General features: G+C 41.5%; 1 protein-coding gene across 8 annotated transcripts in view; it reads left to right on the forward strand.

Moving 5' to 3' along the window:
- Positions 1 to 6: 6 nt before the first annotated feature.
- Positions 7 to 14,539, forward strand: part of EBF1 (EBF transcription factor 1) — a 406,775-nt gene continuing 392,242 nt past the window's right edge. For 6 of the 8 annotated variants that reach the window (XM_032259642.1, XM_032259647.1, XM_032259650.1 and 3 more), the window contains exons 1-4: positions 308 to 441; positions 2,634 to 2,790; positions 3,349 to 3,412; positions 4,085 to 4,140. In XM_032259642.1, coding sequence (XP_032115533.1) covers positions 308 to 441; positions 2,634 to 2,790; positions 3,349 to 3,412; positions 4,085 to 4,140 — 411 coding nt within the window. Of the gene's footprint in view, positions 442 to 2,633; positions 2,791 to 3,348; positions 3,413 to 4,084; positions 4,141 to 14,539 lie in introns of all 8 variants that reach the window. The other 2 variants (XM_032259644.1, XM_032259648.1) reach the window with 2 other exon arrangements.

Genomic DNA, 14,539 nt, shown 5'->3' on the forward strand with positions numbered 1-14,539 from the left:
AAACCAAAAATCAACCAACCAAACAACCCCCAACAGCCAAGCATACATCTCTAATTTTATTATTTTGGTCTTTTCGTTGGATTTTCCCTTTCTTCTTTTTTTCGGGTTATTGCTCACTTTTGAGCAGAGGTTTACATTTTTTAAAAATTTGCTTTCCAGCCCGCCTTGATCTTCTAAGCACGAGTTCATCGTCTGAGAGAGAGAAAAAAAAATCTCTGGTTGGCGTTTTCCTTTCTTTTCTTTTCTTTTTTTCTTTTTTTAAATTTTTCAAGGGGGAGGAGATTTTCCACAAGAAAAGGTTGTTTTCATGTTTGGGATTCAGGAAAGCATCCAACGGAGTGGAAGCAGCATGAAGGAAGAGCCGCTGGGCAGCGGCATGAACGCGGTGCGGACGTGGATGCAGGGCGCCGGGGTGCTGGACGCCAACACGGCGGCGCAGAGGTGGGTACCGCGCGGGGACCGCGGCCGAGGTGAGCCGCGAGCGGGAGAACCGGGAGGCGGTGGCGGCAGCTGTAGCTGCTGCCGCAGGGCCGGGCCGCGGGGTGCGTCCACCGCTGCGCTCCGTTCTCCGCCGGGGCTTCGCATTCTCTGGCCGCTCTGCCTTCGTCGCCTGCGGCCGGAGGACCCGGAGCTGTCTGCGACGAGTCCACGCTTTGCCAGCACTTTCCCCTGCCTAGTCTGTGACTGTTTTCATTTTGTTTTAACACAGAAGAGGCGTCTCAACACAGCATGTTGGATTTTTTTTTGTTGTTTGTTTTTTGTGATTGATCTTTATTTTCCTGCAGGCTGTCTTTTCTCCTTCCCCTTCTCTTTTTCCCTCTTTCTTTTTCTTTTCTCTTTTTCTTCTTTTTCTTTCCTTCTTTCTTTCCTCTTCTCTTTCTTTCTCTTTCCTTTTCTTTTTCCTTTTTCTTTTCCCTTTCTCTTCCTGCCTTTTTTCTTTCTGCCCTTCTTTATTTTCTTCTCTTCTCCTTCCTCTTCCTTTCTTCCCCTCTTCCCTCCTTCCATTTCTTTAGTTCTTCTTTCTTTCCTGTCTCTCTTCCTGCCTTTTCCTTCTTCTCTTCTTTCGTTTTCTTCTCTCCTTTCTTTCCCCACCTTCCCTTAATTCCTCCCTCACTCTCTTCCTCCCTTCCTTTCTCCTTCCCTTCTTTCCTTTCTCCTTCAGCTCCTCTTTCTTCTCTTTCTCCTCTTTCTCTTTTCCTTACCTCTCTGTCTCTCCTGTTTTTTTCTCGCCCCATTTCTCCCCTGAGTCTTCTCTTATTTCTGCTATCTGGCTCTCCTTCCCTCCCTCTCTGTCTTTCAGTTTTTCTCAGTCTATCGGTAGAATAGCAACTCCCAACTTTAATTCTGACATCTCCTAAAAGTCTTCTCCACCTCCTGTCCCCATGTCACCGTGTCCCCTTCCAGCCGCTCTCCCACTCGCAGCTCCCTAGACACTAGACTGTGTGGCCTGGAGGCATTGCCCTTGGAGGTTGACCTGAGGGAACTTTCCTGGGCACACCCAAGGCCCTTTCCCAGTCTCCTGGTCCCAAGTGAGAACTGGCCTTTTTCCCCCACTTAAGCCACCAGCTGAGCTTGGGACAGTGGGGGACCTGATGGCCCCAGGCACCATCGGACGCAGAGTGCGGAAGGGGAAGAAGGAAGATGACTAATTACATCATCTCCAGCTTCCCTGGGCTGGGGACAAGCGTCCCAACACTGTTCCCATCCCAACTAAGTATTAGGATGGGGGTGGTTGATAGTGAGAGTGAATTGGGTAACTGGGCTGGAAGTGAAAGTGTGTGCGCGGGGCGCTGGTGTGTGTTCATGTATGTGTATGTGTGTGCCTGTGCGCGCTTGTGTTGGGCAGGTCCGGCTGTCAGTGGCCGCCTGGCGCCCCAGGCGCTCCAGCCTCCCCTCTCCGGCCAGCGCACTGAGCCAGCAGCCCCGGCCTTTAGGATTTCTGGAATGAATGCGACGATTTATGCGGAATAGCGAAACTTTGTTAGGACAGGTCTTTAAGAAAACACCCCTGTTCCCTTTTTCACAGCGACCACCCGCGACAGTTCTGAGCCCCGCCCTCGGACCCTTCTCCACATGCTTTTTGGTGGTGGGGAGGGGATGTGGCTTCCCAAGGCCGGGCACGCGTAGTTGGCAGGAGCGCACGGGGTTCCTGGAGGGTGGCTGCTGCGGCGACATGCCGAGCGTGTTTTCCATCCATTCCCACCTGCCCTAGTAGCTGAGATGTGAGATTTGAGGGGTGCCGGGAACAAAGTTATGAACTGTAGGTTCTATTCCACGAAGGTGGGTTCATTTCATCCACCGCCACCCTTCTTCCTCCCCACGCAGCGCGCGTCAGGTAGGAGTAAATGCTTATACGTTTCACCTCGCGCGCAAAACCCAAACAAAACTTTCACACCTCTTCAGCGAGTTCTGAGGACGCACCCGTCCTTGGCGGAGAGGACGAGGACATGAGGGGACATGTGTGTCCCGTCGTCGGCTGGGTCCGTGTCGCCTGAAGGGGCGTGAAGAGCGCCCACTGGATGTTTTAGGGGAACAGGAGGTGGGTGTTTGAGGGTTCTAGCGTGTGTACAGGGTGACAAGGGGCGCGGGTCAGCGTCTGATTTAGCCATCTAACTCTGCGTCTTTGGCCGCAGCGGGGTGGGGCTGGCCCGGGCTCACTTTGAGAAGCAGCCGCCTTCCAATCTGCGGAAATCCAACTTCTTCCACTTCGTCCTGGCCCTCTACGACAGACAGGGCCAGCCCGTGGAGATCGAGAGGACAGCGTTTGTGGGGTTCGTGGAGAAGGAAAAAGTAAGTGGGCGCAGCGCTGTCGCCCCTCGTCCCCGGCTCGGCTCCGGAGCAGGCCCAGGAGCCTTGGGCGGCAAGCCCTTCCTTGAGTGCAAAGCATCCATAACACACTTCTGTGCGGGGGTCCCTCAAGCCACTTCCCATCCCGGACGAACCCATGGTCCCGGTCCTCTGGCTCCTGCTCCAAAAAAGTTCGCACGGTGTCCCCAGAGCTGGAGAGAGGCGCTCAATCCACAGCCATGGGCACCCGGGGTGAACCCGCCCTCCACTACCAGACCGCGCACCGCCTGCCTCTGGCGGCCCGGGCACTAGCCCCTAGGTCCTGGGAAGAGGATCGCCTATGTGCGCCCCACGGAATTTTCTGTTAGGAGAGAGGGAGCAGTCAGGAACGGGGGGTCGGAGGAGGGATCACAGTTGGCCGCAATTTCTGCTGCTACTGGGGCTGGCTGGCTGGTCAGCGGGGGTCCCGGCTTGGGGAAAGTTGCCTGGAAAGTTGGTCCACTCGCTCACGCAGACCTCTCTCCTGCATCTCTTGTGTCTTTGCGTCCTGATGCAACCCAGGAAGCCAACAGCGAAAAGACCAATAACGGAATTCACTACCGGCTTCAGCTTCTCTACAGCAATGGTGAGGCCCGGGTTGGGTCTGTGCCCTCACCCTGGGGCTCCGGGTCTGGGCAGGGGGCGCAGCGAGCTCTAGGTGGACGAAACCCTCCAGCGAAGGGCAGTCGTTCACCTTCTCCGAGGTGAACCAGCCTCTCCTAAATTTCGCCCTAGGAGGTTTCACCTGAGGAGGCTCCACGTGGCCCAAGAGTCTTAATTGATCCTGCGTTTACCTGCGGCCAGGTGTAATGCCTCAGCCCTCCCCGAGCCATTTTGATTCTTCCTCCCTTTCCTGGGGCCTGTTTCTCTGGCTTGGCCCAGGCTCCAGGCCCAAGGCCCCTTGGGCTTAGGGGCTAGGATGGGTCATGGCCTTGAAGGCTGCAGGCAAGAGCAGAGGGACTCTTGCCGTGGGAAGTGAGAATAGACAAGTCGGGGTACCCTTATCCCAGTCCCAGCTGCAGAGCTTGGAGTCTGGCTTCCACGACCGCTAAGGCTAGGCCAGCAGCTCCTCTCTGGACACTGGGGAAGGGAGACCCTGGCTGTATTTTCCAGGACAGGGGGAGTTCCAATCAACCTCGGAGCCCCTTTTGTGAAATGTGTGAGGGAGTGTTGTTGTTATTTGTTGCTTAGTTATTGTCCACCCACCCTCCATCGCCTCTCACTTAATTCTCCTCCCTTCCCCCATTTCCAACCCTAGGGATAAGGACGGAGCAGGATTTCTACGTGCGCCTCATTGACTCCATGACAAAACAAGTAAGTTTCTTGATTTTGGGCCACTGGGGTCTCTAGGTCACCAAATTCAGGGGAGTCAAGAAGCTAGGTGGTCCACAGCAGGAGGGCTGGGACATTAACTTTAAAAGCCAGCGGGGCAGCTCAGACTACACTCTCCTCGCCTTCCAGTGTCCATGCACTTGCACCGCCGCGTGGGGATGAGGGCTCGACGGCGTCGTTCCTCCAAGGGAACTCGGACCTTGTGAATTAAGACTGCAGGGTGCTGAGTGGCGAGAATAAGGGCTGAACTTCCTCTGACCCAGCCAGGGAGTCCCAAAGGGCGCAAAAGGTGCCCAGGGACCCTGGCGTGGAGTGGGCTGAACCTCTGAAACCCAAGCTAGCCAGGCCTCCCCTGGAGGCAGAGGGGCAAGGGGCTGCGGGGACCGAGGAGGGGTGGGAGAAGCAGCTTCCCCAGGAATGATGAGATGGGCTGAGAGCGCTGATGACCATTCTGCAGATTTGTTTTCAAAGGGAATGATGGTGAAGGTAGTGTTGAAAGAGGGAGCGACAATTGTTAGAGGATATTTTGCAAAAACCCTCCTGCTTTTGCCTCCAAGTCTGGCAGGAAGCCAGGCAGCATGAGTGAGCTTGTGGTCTTAAAGGTACATAGACGGCATTTTCTTAAGCTCCCAACACGCGGGTGTCAAGCAGTATACATTAAGGTTGAGTTATGGTTTAAAAGATACAATTATGAGCCGAGCCAGAAAAGAGGCCTGACGTTTTAATGAGGCACAGGAGCTTTTCCCCCTTCTTCTTAATTTTAAGAAAAAGTTTAGTTTCAGAATTAAGTAGCTGGTTAGGTAGTTGGAGGAGTTAGTAGCAGAAAAAAGAAGACAGCTTTATTGGGTGGGGGAAAGAAATCAGAACAAAGAGAAAAGTTATCCATTGTATACTAACCAGCAATTTAGCAAGAGGATTAAAATTTATTTGATTGTGATTTTAGAATGTTTTCTTTAAATTAAGAGCAATGATCTTCTTTCATAGATAGTGGCTAAGAAAGTTTCAAATAGGATATATATGCATATTTAAAAATTGTTTTTATATACACCATGCCTAAATATGTTGTAGAAATGACACATTAATAAACTGTTGGGTGTTTTAAAAAATCTAATCTTCAAGAATCAATTTAATAACAGCTGTTTTGATGATCACTTTCATATTTCAATGTGACCCAAGTAGAAAACAAGAATATGAAATCTATATTTAAAAACAAAAGTAACTATTAATCGAAATCTATTTCATGCTATTTGCCTAAAATATTTGGCTTTCTTAAAAATCTGCTTATTTCTCACTGGATTGCTCAGAGTAAATCCCCATTTATACTTTTGGTCCTGGTTTTATTTTCTTTAATGGATTTTATCATTACATAGGATAATTCCCTTTCATTTGGACACTGTGTTTTTTTTCTTTTTTTTTTTTTTTTAACCTGCTAAGGCAGAAATACAAAAGCCTGATTTTTAATAACTTTCTTTTGTGATGTCAAAATAAAAATGTCTTAAGTGGAGTTTTGTTTTCAAAAATTGTCTTTGATACCCTGGATATCCTTTCCTGCCATTCTCATTACAGGAAAAAAAAAAAAAAGTTGGGAGGAAGAGGGAGAAAGTAGGAACTCTAAGACATATTCCATATGTATTTATTAGGATTTACTTTCTAAAAGATAAAAGGCACACATACACAAATCAGTATATAAGGCCTATCTGCTTGTGTAACATTGACCACTGAAATATTAAATTATAGGCAGCACTATGAAATGAACAATTGTAAGGAGCACAGAATTAAGACATGTTTGAAGTGATTAATCTCTTTCTGATTTAAACTTCCTCAAAATTTTTATTTTAGGTCTCTCTAGTCAAAAAGTGCCACTACTAATCGATTTTCCCATTACGAAATGAACTGACTTTATACTCATATAAAAATGGGGGGAGAATCATCTTTTGATTTTTATAAAGCAATACATCAAATATCATTTTACTAACAAGGTCATAGAGCTTAAGAAAAACTGCAGCTTAAGGCATTCTTTGACCACTTGGTGTCATAAATTCTATCAGGAAAAAGGGAGGGAGGGAGAGAGAAAGAGACAGAGAGGAACAAGAACAAGATTAGTTTTATTTTCGATAATAGCACTTATGAAAAAGTCATTTGCCATAATATGACATCTCAGTAATAGTCAAAATTATAAATGCATGCAATTATATATTTTGGTGGGGAGTGGCCTGAGGAAAGCTTTAATAATTATCTAAGTCTAAAGAATGTCAGGAAAAGGAATATTTCAAGGCATACCTGTGTGCTTTCATAATAATTGTTTAAATAACCACCTCTCTGTAGCTTTCACTTTGAAAGGCAGTTCCTGCTCATTATCCAATTCCTTGTTCTTTGATTATGTGCTGTAAGAGTTTTGGAAGTAGGTTAGCTTCTTGTGTACCGGATTAATACAATGGTCTCCAAAAAGCAGATCAGCATGAAGATGGCTAACTTTCCCTAGGTGTGACATAAAAATAATTTATATTTAGCCTTAATGAGTAAAACAGTGAATCTTCATCTAGCTTGAACTTATTCTATCATAATTAAATACCAAGTCTGATTTAAAATTTCTTGAACCTTTGATTTTAGTTTAATATACAGTGGCTCCTTAAATCAGATGTAAGTCTTGATATAAACTGATTGATTAAATTTTTTTCCTGTGAAATTCTTCCTCAAAATAATGATGGATTTTGATAATTATGTATAGAATGACATACTTTCGATGTGATAAGTTCTAATAACATCATCAATTGTGGAAGGAATACCTAGTCACTGTTGAAGTGTCTTCTCTTAGCTGCATGTTTATTATAACATTTTTCCTATCAGAGATACAGCTTTATGGGAGTGATGTCATATCCTTGACTAGAAAGTGGGGTTAAAGCTTAAAAGGAATTTTGAGCAGGCAAAATTTAAAACTATTTGTTCATTCTGCTTTTCCATAGACTGTTCTTGATTTTGGGTGGAATTAGCAGCATTGAGATAAAAAAGAAATGTACTCAATCAACCAAGATGTATTGGTATGACAGTATTTCACACCTTTTCAAAGTGTCTCATTAGACTATTTTGGGTAATGACTCTTAATTTTTGGACTCTACCAGGAAAGGTGAAGCTTCATTAGAAATGAATATATAAGAATCTGAGATCTCTTGTCTCTATGCCTTCATTGTAAAACACACAGAATATAATCTTTTAAAAATTCATCCACCAACTAGAAAATAAGAGGCTCGCTTTTGGGAAGGGTTATTCAAAACCAAGTTTAGCTGGACTAAAAATAGTTTGTTTTCGTGTCATTACTGTTTTTGGTATTCCATTAGTGAGCATGCAAAATGCCCTGTAGAATCCAGAAGTTTATGGCTATTGCATCCAGAAACAACATCTACTGCAGGAGCTCAAATGAACCCAGTGGGGGAGGTCTGAGGTTTAGTGGGCATCCTTTCAGATTTTCATGTAGTATTTGAAATATGATTACATTCTGTGACTGCTTAGTGAGTTATATATCTTTAAATAGTTTTTTAAGTTTAGCTTATCTACCCTCTTACCATCTTGCTTTAAAAGAGTGGCATTTTATAATTCAAAAAAAAAAAAAAAGGGTACCAAATTGTATAAAGTGATTAAAACAAAACACCCTCTTCCCCTAAACAAAAGCTTTTTTGACAAGTGAAAATCGTAGTCACAGAATCCTTGTATGTATGGATTTGAAGGTAGGGGATGTAGTGAGGAGACTGTGAAAACGGTCCCAGGACAGTGGGGGTTCCAAGACATAATCATCAGAAATGCTATCAGGTTTCTCTTCCCAGCTAGACTGCTTTATATATTTGTTTTTATCTTCCCGGTACTTTAAGTTATTGATGTAAGTGTATTTTTTTCCTATTGATTGTTTCATTATATCCTGACATGGCTACATAGATTTGATTAACAACCCTTTCAGTTCATGGTTCTTCAATGGTAGATAAACACATTTTCAGTATATCAGTAAGTTCCCAAGGAATTCACTAGGCCAGCAAAGAGGTTCTTTCATATATTTGGGGAAATAAACAAAAAAGGACACAGCAAGTTTATAGTCAGAGGCCATATTTCAGCAGCTTTCACTCTCCTTTGGTAATATGTCAAAAACGCAGGTGATTTGAATTTCCTTGCACATAGAGGAATGAAGAAGTTTGGAATTTTTATGCATGATCAGGACCTGTGTTTGGGAAAATGTAAACTCATCACAGTGGAAAATGTGTTGTTTGGAGTCTGGGGGTGAAAACAAAGCTGATGGTTTTGGAGAGATTGCCGGAGCCAGATGGCCTAGTACTTCCCCAGTCTGGCGGGCCAACTGCTCCCTCCTGGATAATATACAGCCATTTGTTCGGGGATATTTACGCTAGAGCTGTTTCCATGTGAATGTTTGAACAGCATTAAAAACGAACATATTAGTAGAGATGCATTTATTGAACTCGTATGACTGTACAGATAGCCTGTTCTCTCTGTCTTATATTGCTGAGACCAGTGAAGGAGTGTTTGGACATTGGTGAATTGTCTACATAGTTGTTGAGTAAGAATGATCTGGTCTTAGTGAGCAATTAAAATACGTCAATGTTTGGAATCAAACTAATGGAAATAATGTTAGTACCTATCTTGAAGCTCTGTTGTGAGAATTAAATAACTTCATACACGTTAAGGACTTCAAACAGCAACTGGAACAAATTAAGTGCTTAATAAATTAGATGCTTTTATTGTTATTATTGCCCCATTGGGTTGACAAAACCAATTGTATTTACTAATATAGGTGTAAATGTAGTGACCACAGGAGTGAAATATCTTTTATTTGTGCTAGAAAAAGAAATGCAATATGGGATTGTTAGTGATTTAGTTTTTTTAATGGTATTTGAATAATATAAAGGGTTTTAGCTTGTTGAGACATAAAAGATGCATGCTAAAGCTCACTGCTTTTGGTACACGTTCTCTTTTTATTCAGGGCTGTGATGTAACTGAACAGCATGCTGAATATGATATCATTCCTTCGCAACTTTCCTAATTCACTTCTGCAAACGGGTCTGCTTAGCTGCTGAGCTGAAATTACATCTTTGTAATTTGTTCACCAGTAGCCAAGCTGCTAATTGAAGCAAAATTATTTTTTATTTTATTCCACTACTAATGTTAGATTGCTGTTTGACACAATTGTTTGTGAATTGTCAGATCTGTAGTGTTTTCTTTGGCATGGTTTAATTTTTAACTAGTATGCCTTCACCTACTGGAAATTTCTAGGACCAGATTAGCTAGCACTCTTTTTTTTTTTTTTAAATGACAAGCAGTAGAACTTGGTGGTTGAATGTAATGATTATTATTATAGTGTGTTGATACTGTAGGTGTGCATATCATTTTTTGATTAGCTCAATTCTGGGTAATTTGCTGCCAAAGGCTTGTTGACAGTTTGCATTCAGAGGACATTTCATTTTTGGTTAAAACAGGTATTTGTACATTCATGAACTTATTCTCTTAGGTGACAAAGTAAGTTTGGCTGTTTATTTTGTAAGGAGAAAAAGGAATAACATATTTTCAAAGTACTGTTTTGCTTTAAATAGAAAATTAGAAGTCTTTGGTAGTTACTGATACCCTTTCTTTTTCCTCCCTCCAACACTTCCTTATTTCCTTTTTCTTAATTTCTTTTCCTTCCTTCCTTCCATCCTTCCTTCCTTCCTTCCTCCCTCCCTCCCTCCCTCCCTCCTTTATTTTCATTCTCTCTTTCTCCCATTCTTTCTTTTGTGCTTTCTTTTTCCTCCTCTTCTTCTTCATCAACTAATGATGATAAGCTTCCTTTTATTTGGTTATAAATCAAGATAGACTCCCAATGAAAATATTTTGTTTCTAAGACCCTTTGGATTTTGCTGAACAAAAGTCAAAAGTATTCTCTTCACCGCCTTTATTTTGGCATGGAACACAAAGAGTTAAAACTATTAGAAAAGTAAACACAGAAAAACCATGTTCAATTTTCTGTATTTCCTTTGGCATCCTATTGAAGTGTGATCCCAGTGTATATTCACTGTGTATTTTTCGTTTTACTGTGTGGTCTTTACCCATAGTAAGTTTCAATTAACTTTTAAGACCTAGTGGTATTTAAGAAAAGCTAGAATGAACTGTGCTTCACAATATGCCTTCTACAACGGGGCAGCTGAGGCAGGTTTTGTATAGTGATGATTGGTTGATTTTCAAAGATGTTACAGGTTACTTTTTAATTGAGCATTTGAAATTAAAGATATTTTATTCGTTCACAGTAAAATATCCAGAGCTGTTTTTGCATGAGAATATGAAAGTTTAACAATTTCGATGTTTTCTTCTTCTTTTAGTGGATCATTTTAAATATCCTTTAAAAGCCCATTAGTCTGAAGTGAAGAGAGTATTAAAAAATAATATGAGACATTTTCTTCTACTTATTAGAGTATGACAGTAGAAAAGGGAGGCCAGTATAAAAATAAATCTGTTTTATAAAAACAAAAATAAATCTGTTCCAAAGATAGCCACTTTTGACAGCTTGTTTGTCAATTTCACCAGGTTTTTAAAGTTGAGATAAGGTTAATACTGTTTACTATTTAACTTTCCCTCTTATACAAGCATTCCTGTCACCTTAAGGATTTATTTGCCATTGGCAGGATTAATTTAGACATTGTTTTCTACTTGATATTGCATTTTTGTTTCTTAGGTTACAAACTTCCAACTTGATTCACTATCAATCGATTTACTTAAAAAATATATTTTATATCATTTCTTTCCCCTCTCCTTCCCAGCTATATAGCAGGCCTCCTGTTCTCGCTTCTGGTAAACACACTGATTTATTTAAACCAGTGTTGTCTTTGTCCCTCTCATAACAGACAACCTTCCTCACAGTGAGCAGACGCATGATTTACTATGGAGGACGAAAATAAGCCTTCTTCTTGGTGTTCCATTGTCTGGGCCCTAAACCAGCTGTCTATTAAAATGGTTCCACTTAAAATAGCCAATGCTGTTTATATGCTTCTGTGATCTCCCAGCTGATCCAACCCCAACCAGCTTTACTCATACACCACAGAGGCACATATTTAAATTAGGAAGAAAAGCAGAAACTTCTCCTGAAGTTGTTGTTAGCAGGATCCCTGTCTTTGGAGGCTTAAAGTCTGGGTTTGCTGAACTGTGGAGCAGTCTTGATGTGTATGCTAAATGTAGTTGGTAAAATTGATGCAGGGCTATCAGTTGGGTGTGCTAGCTGCAGGACAGCTTGATGGCATTTTGAAATCTTTCTTATTGTTGCCACACTGCATCAGAGACATTCATCAAAATGAATTTGTTATATACTTCTATACTCGATCCCATCAGGATGTTGATTTCTGTGCCCATATCTTCAATATGATATGCGTGTGCGTGCGTGCGTGCGTGTGTGTGCGTGCGTGTGTGTGTGTGCGTGCGTGTGTGTGTGTGTGTTTAACAACGCTTTTCAGTAACAAAAACTGCTTTGGTAAGGTTAGAGGTGGATCTGTTTTTGACTGAATTCCACTCTAGAGCTAACCTCATTACACTGAGTTTCTAGTTTAGTTACAGGATTTTAATCCCACTCCATGGTGGAATTTCACTTGCTTTTATTTCAGAGGTCACAGAAGCAGCACTTCTTTCTCTGCCTTTATGTGCTGAAAAATATTGTTCTATAGAGGCCCCAAGGAGAGGGAGAGAAGAAACGCCATGCTTTAACCCCTCCCTAGAGTTCCTAATTATTTCTGAGCAAATCCAAACTGATGGTTTCATTTTTCTATGCTTGATTTGGAGAAAGATCCTGTTTTGACTCTGCTGCTGGAAGCATAGTGGCAGTGTGGTATTTGGTAAAGAGATATATCATGGACACTCAGGGCCTTAAATAACTGATGTTCAGTCACCAAAGAAATGACGCGGGATTTCTGGAAGTCTGTATTATCTGCTGTTTGTGGGAGCCATGAGTGTATTTGCATTGTAGCATTGCATCCATTGAACATCATCATGGGCCCACTAATTTCAGTGGAACCAGCAGTCTTAGTAAAAATGATATTTCTATCATCTAGAAATAATTGAAATGAGAAGATCAGATGTAACTGATGAATCCCTCTGCCTCTGAAAACACAAGCTTTTTAAAAAAAAAAAGTCGGGAAAACTCCATAAGTATCTGTGAACTTATTTACCAAGTTAGTTGTTTTAGTTTAACATGATAGCTATATTATTTTTTAGAGAGTAGTAGAACCAAAACATGACAAATATTAAAGCTGAAACAGAGACTATCATGAGTATTTAGAGAACACACAACCATGTAGTGCTAATAGGATTTAGAAGAAATGCATCATTAGAGTTTTTAGCATCATGTATGAGATCTAATGAGTAATTTACTGCATTTTAAAAAAAAATTTCAGCAGTGATTGCAGGAAATAAAGCAGGCAGATATAATTTTTGGTTTTTAAAACATTTTTAGTGTATTTTCTTGAGTAATGCAACTGCTTAGGAATTTGAAAAGGTCTTTTAAGAATATAGAAAAGAATCATCAATGCATGCTGAAACTAGTGAATGAAAATTTGACACATAATAAGATATTAACACAATCTAGATTACCTCTACAGAAGATAGTTATGAATTACATAGGGTAAAGTAATAACTACCGTGGAAAACCTGGCTGATGATTTCTGGTGGATAGCAAGCACTACCTTAACCAAATGGTCAGAATTAGTATTGTCAATAGTGGAATTAGTCAACAACATGATTTGATATGCTGGGAAGAACTCAAAATCACCTCTGTGGTATCCCTGCCCTGAAGTACGTTAACTTTAATCCAAGCCTGAGGACACTCAGGCAAACCCAAATTGAGGGATGTTCTACAAAATAACTGGCTTGTAGTCTTAACGAATGTCAATGTCATGAAGTATAAACACTCAGAAATGTTCCATATTACAGATGACATGACAACTGAATGCAGAATTGGATTTTCTTTTGCTGTAAAGGACATTATTGGGTAACTGGTGAATCTCTGTAGGGTCTGTAGATTAGATTATTGTATCAATAATTATTTTCTGATTTAGATTACTGTAGTTATGTAAGAGAATTCCTTGTTTTGAGGACATACAGGCTGAAGTATTTAGGGCATGTCTGCAATTTACTTAATACATGATTTGTAAAAACAGAGTAAAGAATAAAGCAAATTTAATAAAATATAAACATTTGGGCAATCTGGTAAAATCTGGCTGCAGAGTATCTTGGAATTCTTTATATATTCTTGAAAGTTTTCTGTAAGTCTACAAGTATGTCAAAGTAAAAACATTTTTAAACACAAGGTATTATAGGCTAGCCATAAAAAGTGGTTTCGATGGGCTGGTGGTAGAGAATTATCTTCTCCTCATACAAGTACCTTTTCTCATTTTTATTTTATTGCAATATTTGTTTTGTAATGGAGTCAGATACCATAGCCACAGTACTCTCTGAGGATCTATACACACTGGGTCTTAAGTTATACTCATCATTTACAGGTTCTGAAAGTCCCAGGTTCAAAAACAAATCACATTAGAGCCAACTACAAGTTAGTGTTGTAGCATCTCTATGTATAAGACTAACTTGTAGTTGGCTATACAAAGATAGTCCCTGGCTAATTTAAGTAGTTTTGTCATCAAGAAATTGAGAGTTATAGGAATGTGTGAAAATAATTTTATTAACAATTTTCAGCCGTGTGATATTAGTATTATGCAGTGATACAGTGTTAAATTGGTGAAATGTAGCCCAGTGCAGAGCCCTGCTCTGCTAATAGCTGTGTGTATTGCTTTGGTCCAGGTATTAACATGCAGATCCACAAAAGCTGAGGTCCCAGGAAACCTTCTTGGTGTCCTTAAGTAAAATATTTGTTTTACAAGCACATTAGAAAAAATAGAAAAAACCATTTGGGTTGGCGAGGTGGTTTGTGACTCTGGATTCTGAGAATCAGATGTAACTCTTCCTACTTTAGGGAGATAACTCTATGGCTTAAACCCCCCCACACAGCATATGCCAGCAAGTATTCTTGCTTGGGTGGGTGTACACCCTGCGAGAGCACATGTTCTCAGCCTGGTGATGGAAAGAGGGATTTTCCCTGATTGATGAATCACTGCAAACCTGACACAGTTAGTGAATGGGCTCCTTAGTTCACCCACACGTGTTTTCTACTACTCACCACCAGAAGACTAAATGTTGAGCATGGAAGTAGTAAACTGAGGAGGCAAATACGTATCATTTAAAAATCAAGTCCAAGCGCTTTTCTGTATTTTCGTTAAATAGTGTCTCAGTCTGCTAAGCCTTCTGTGTTTTCCTTCCTTATCGATAAGATTTATTCGTATTCTGTATTGAAAGAATTGTGACTGCCTTGCCC

Source organism: Sapajus apella, unplaced genomic scaffold, assembly GCF_009761245.1.
Source record: "Sapajus apella isolate SASKATOON/1434 unplaced genomic scaffold, GSC_monkey_1.0 scaffold110, whole genome shotgun sequence".
NCBI lineage: Eukaryota > Metazoa > Chordata > Mammalia > Primates > Cebidae > Sapajus > Sapajus apella.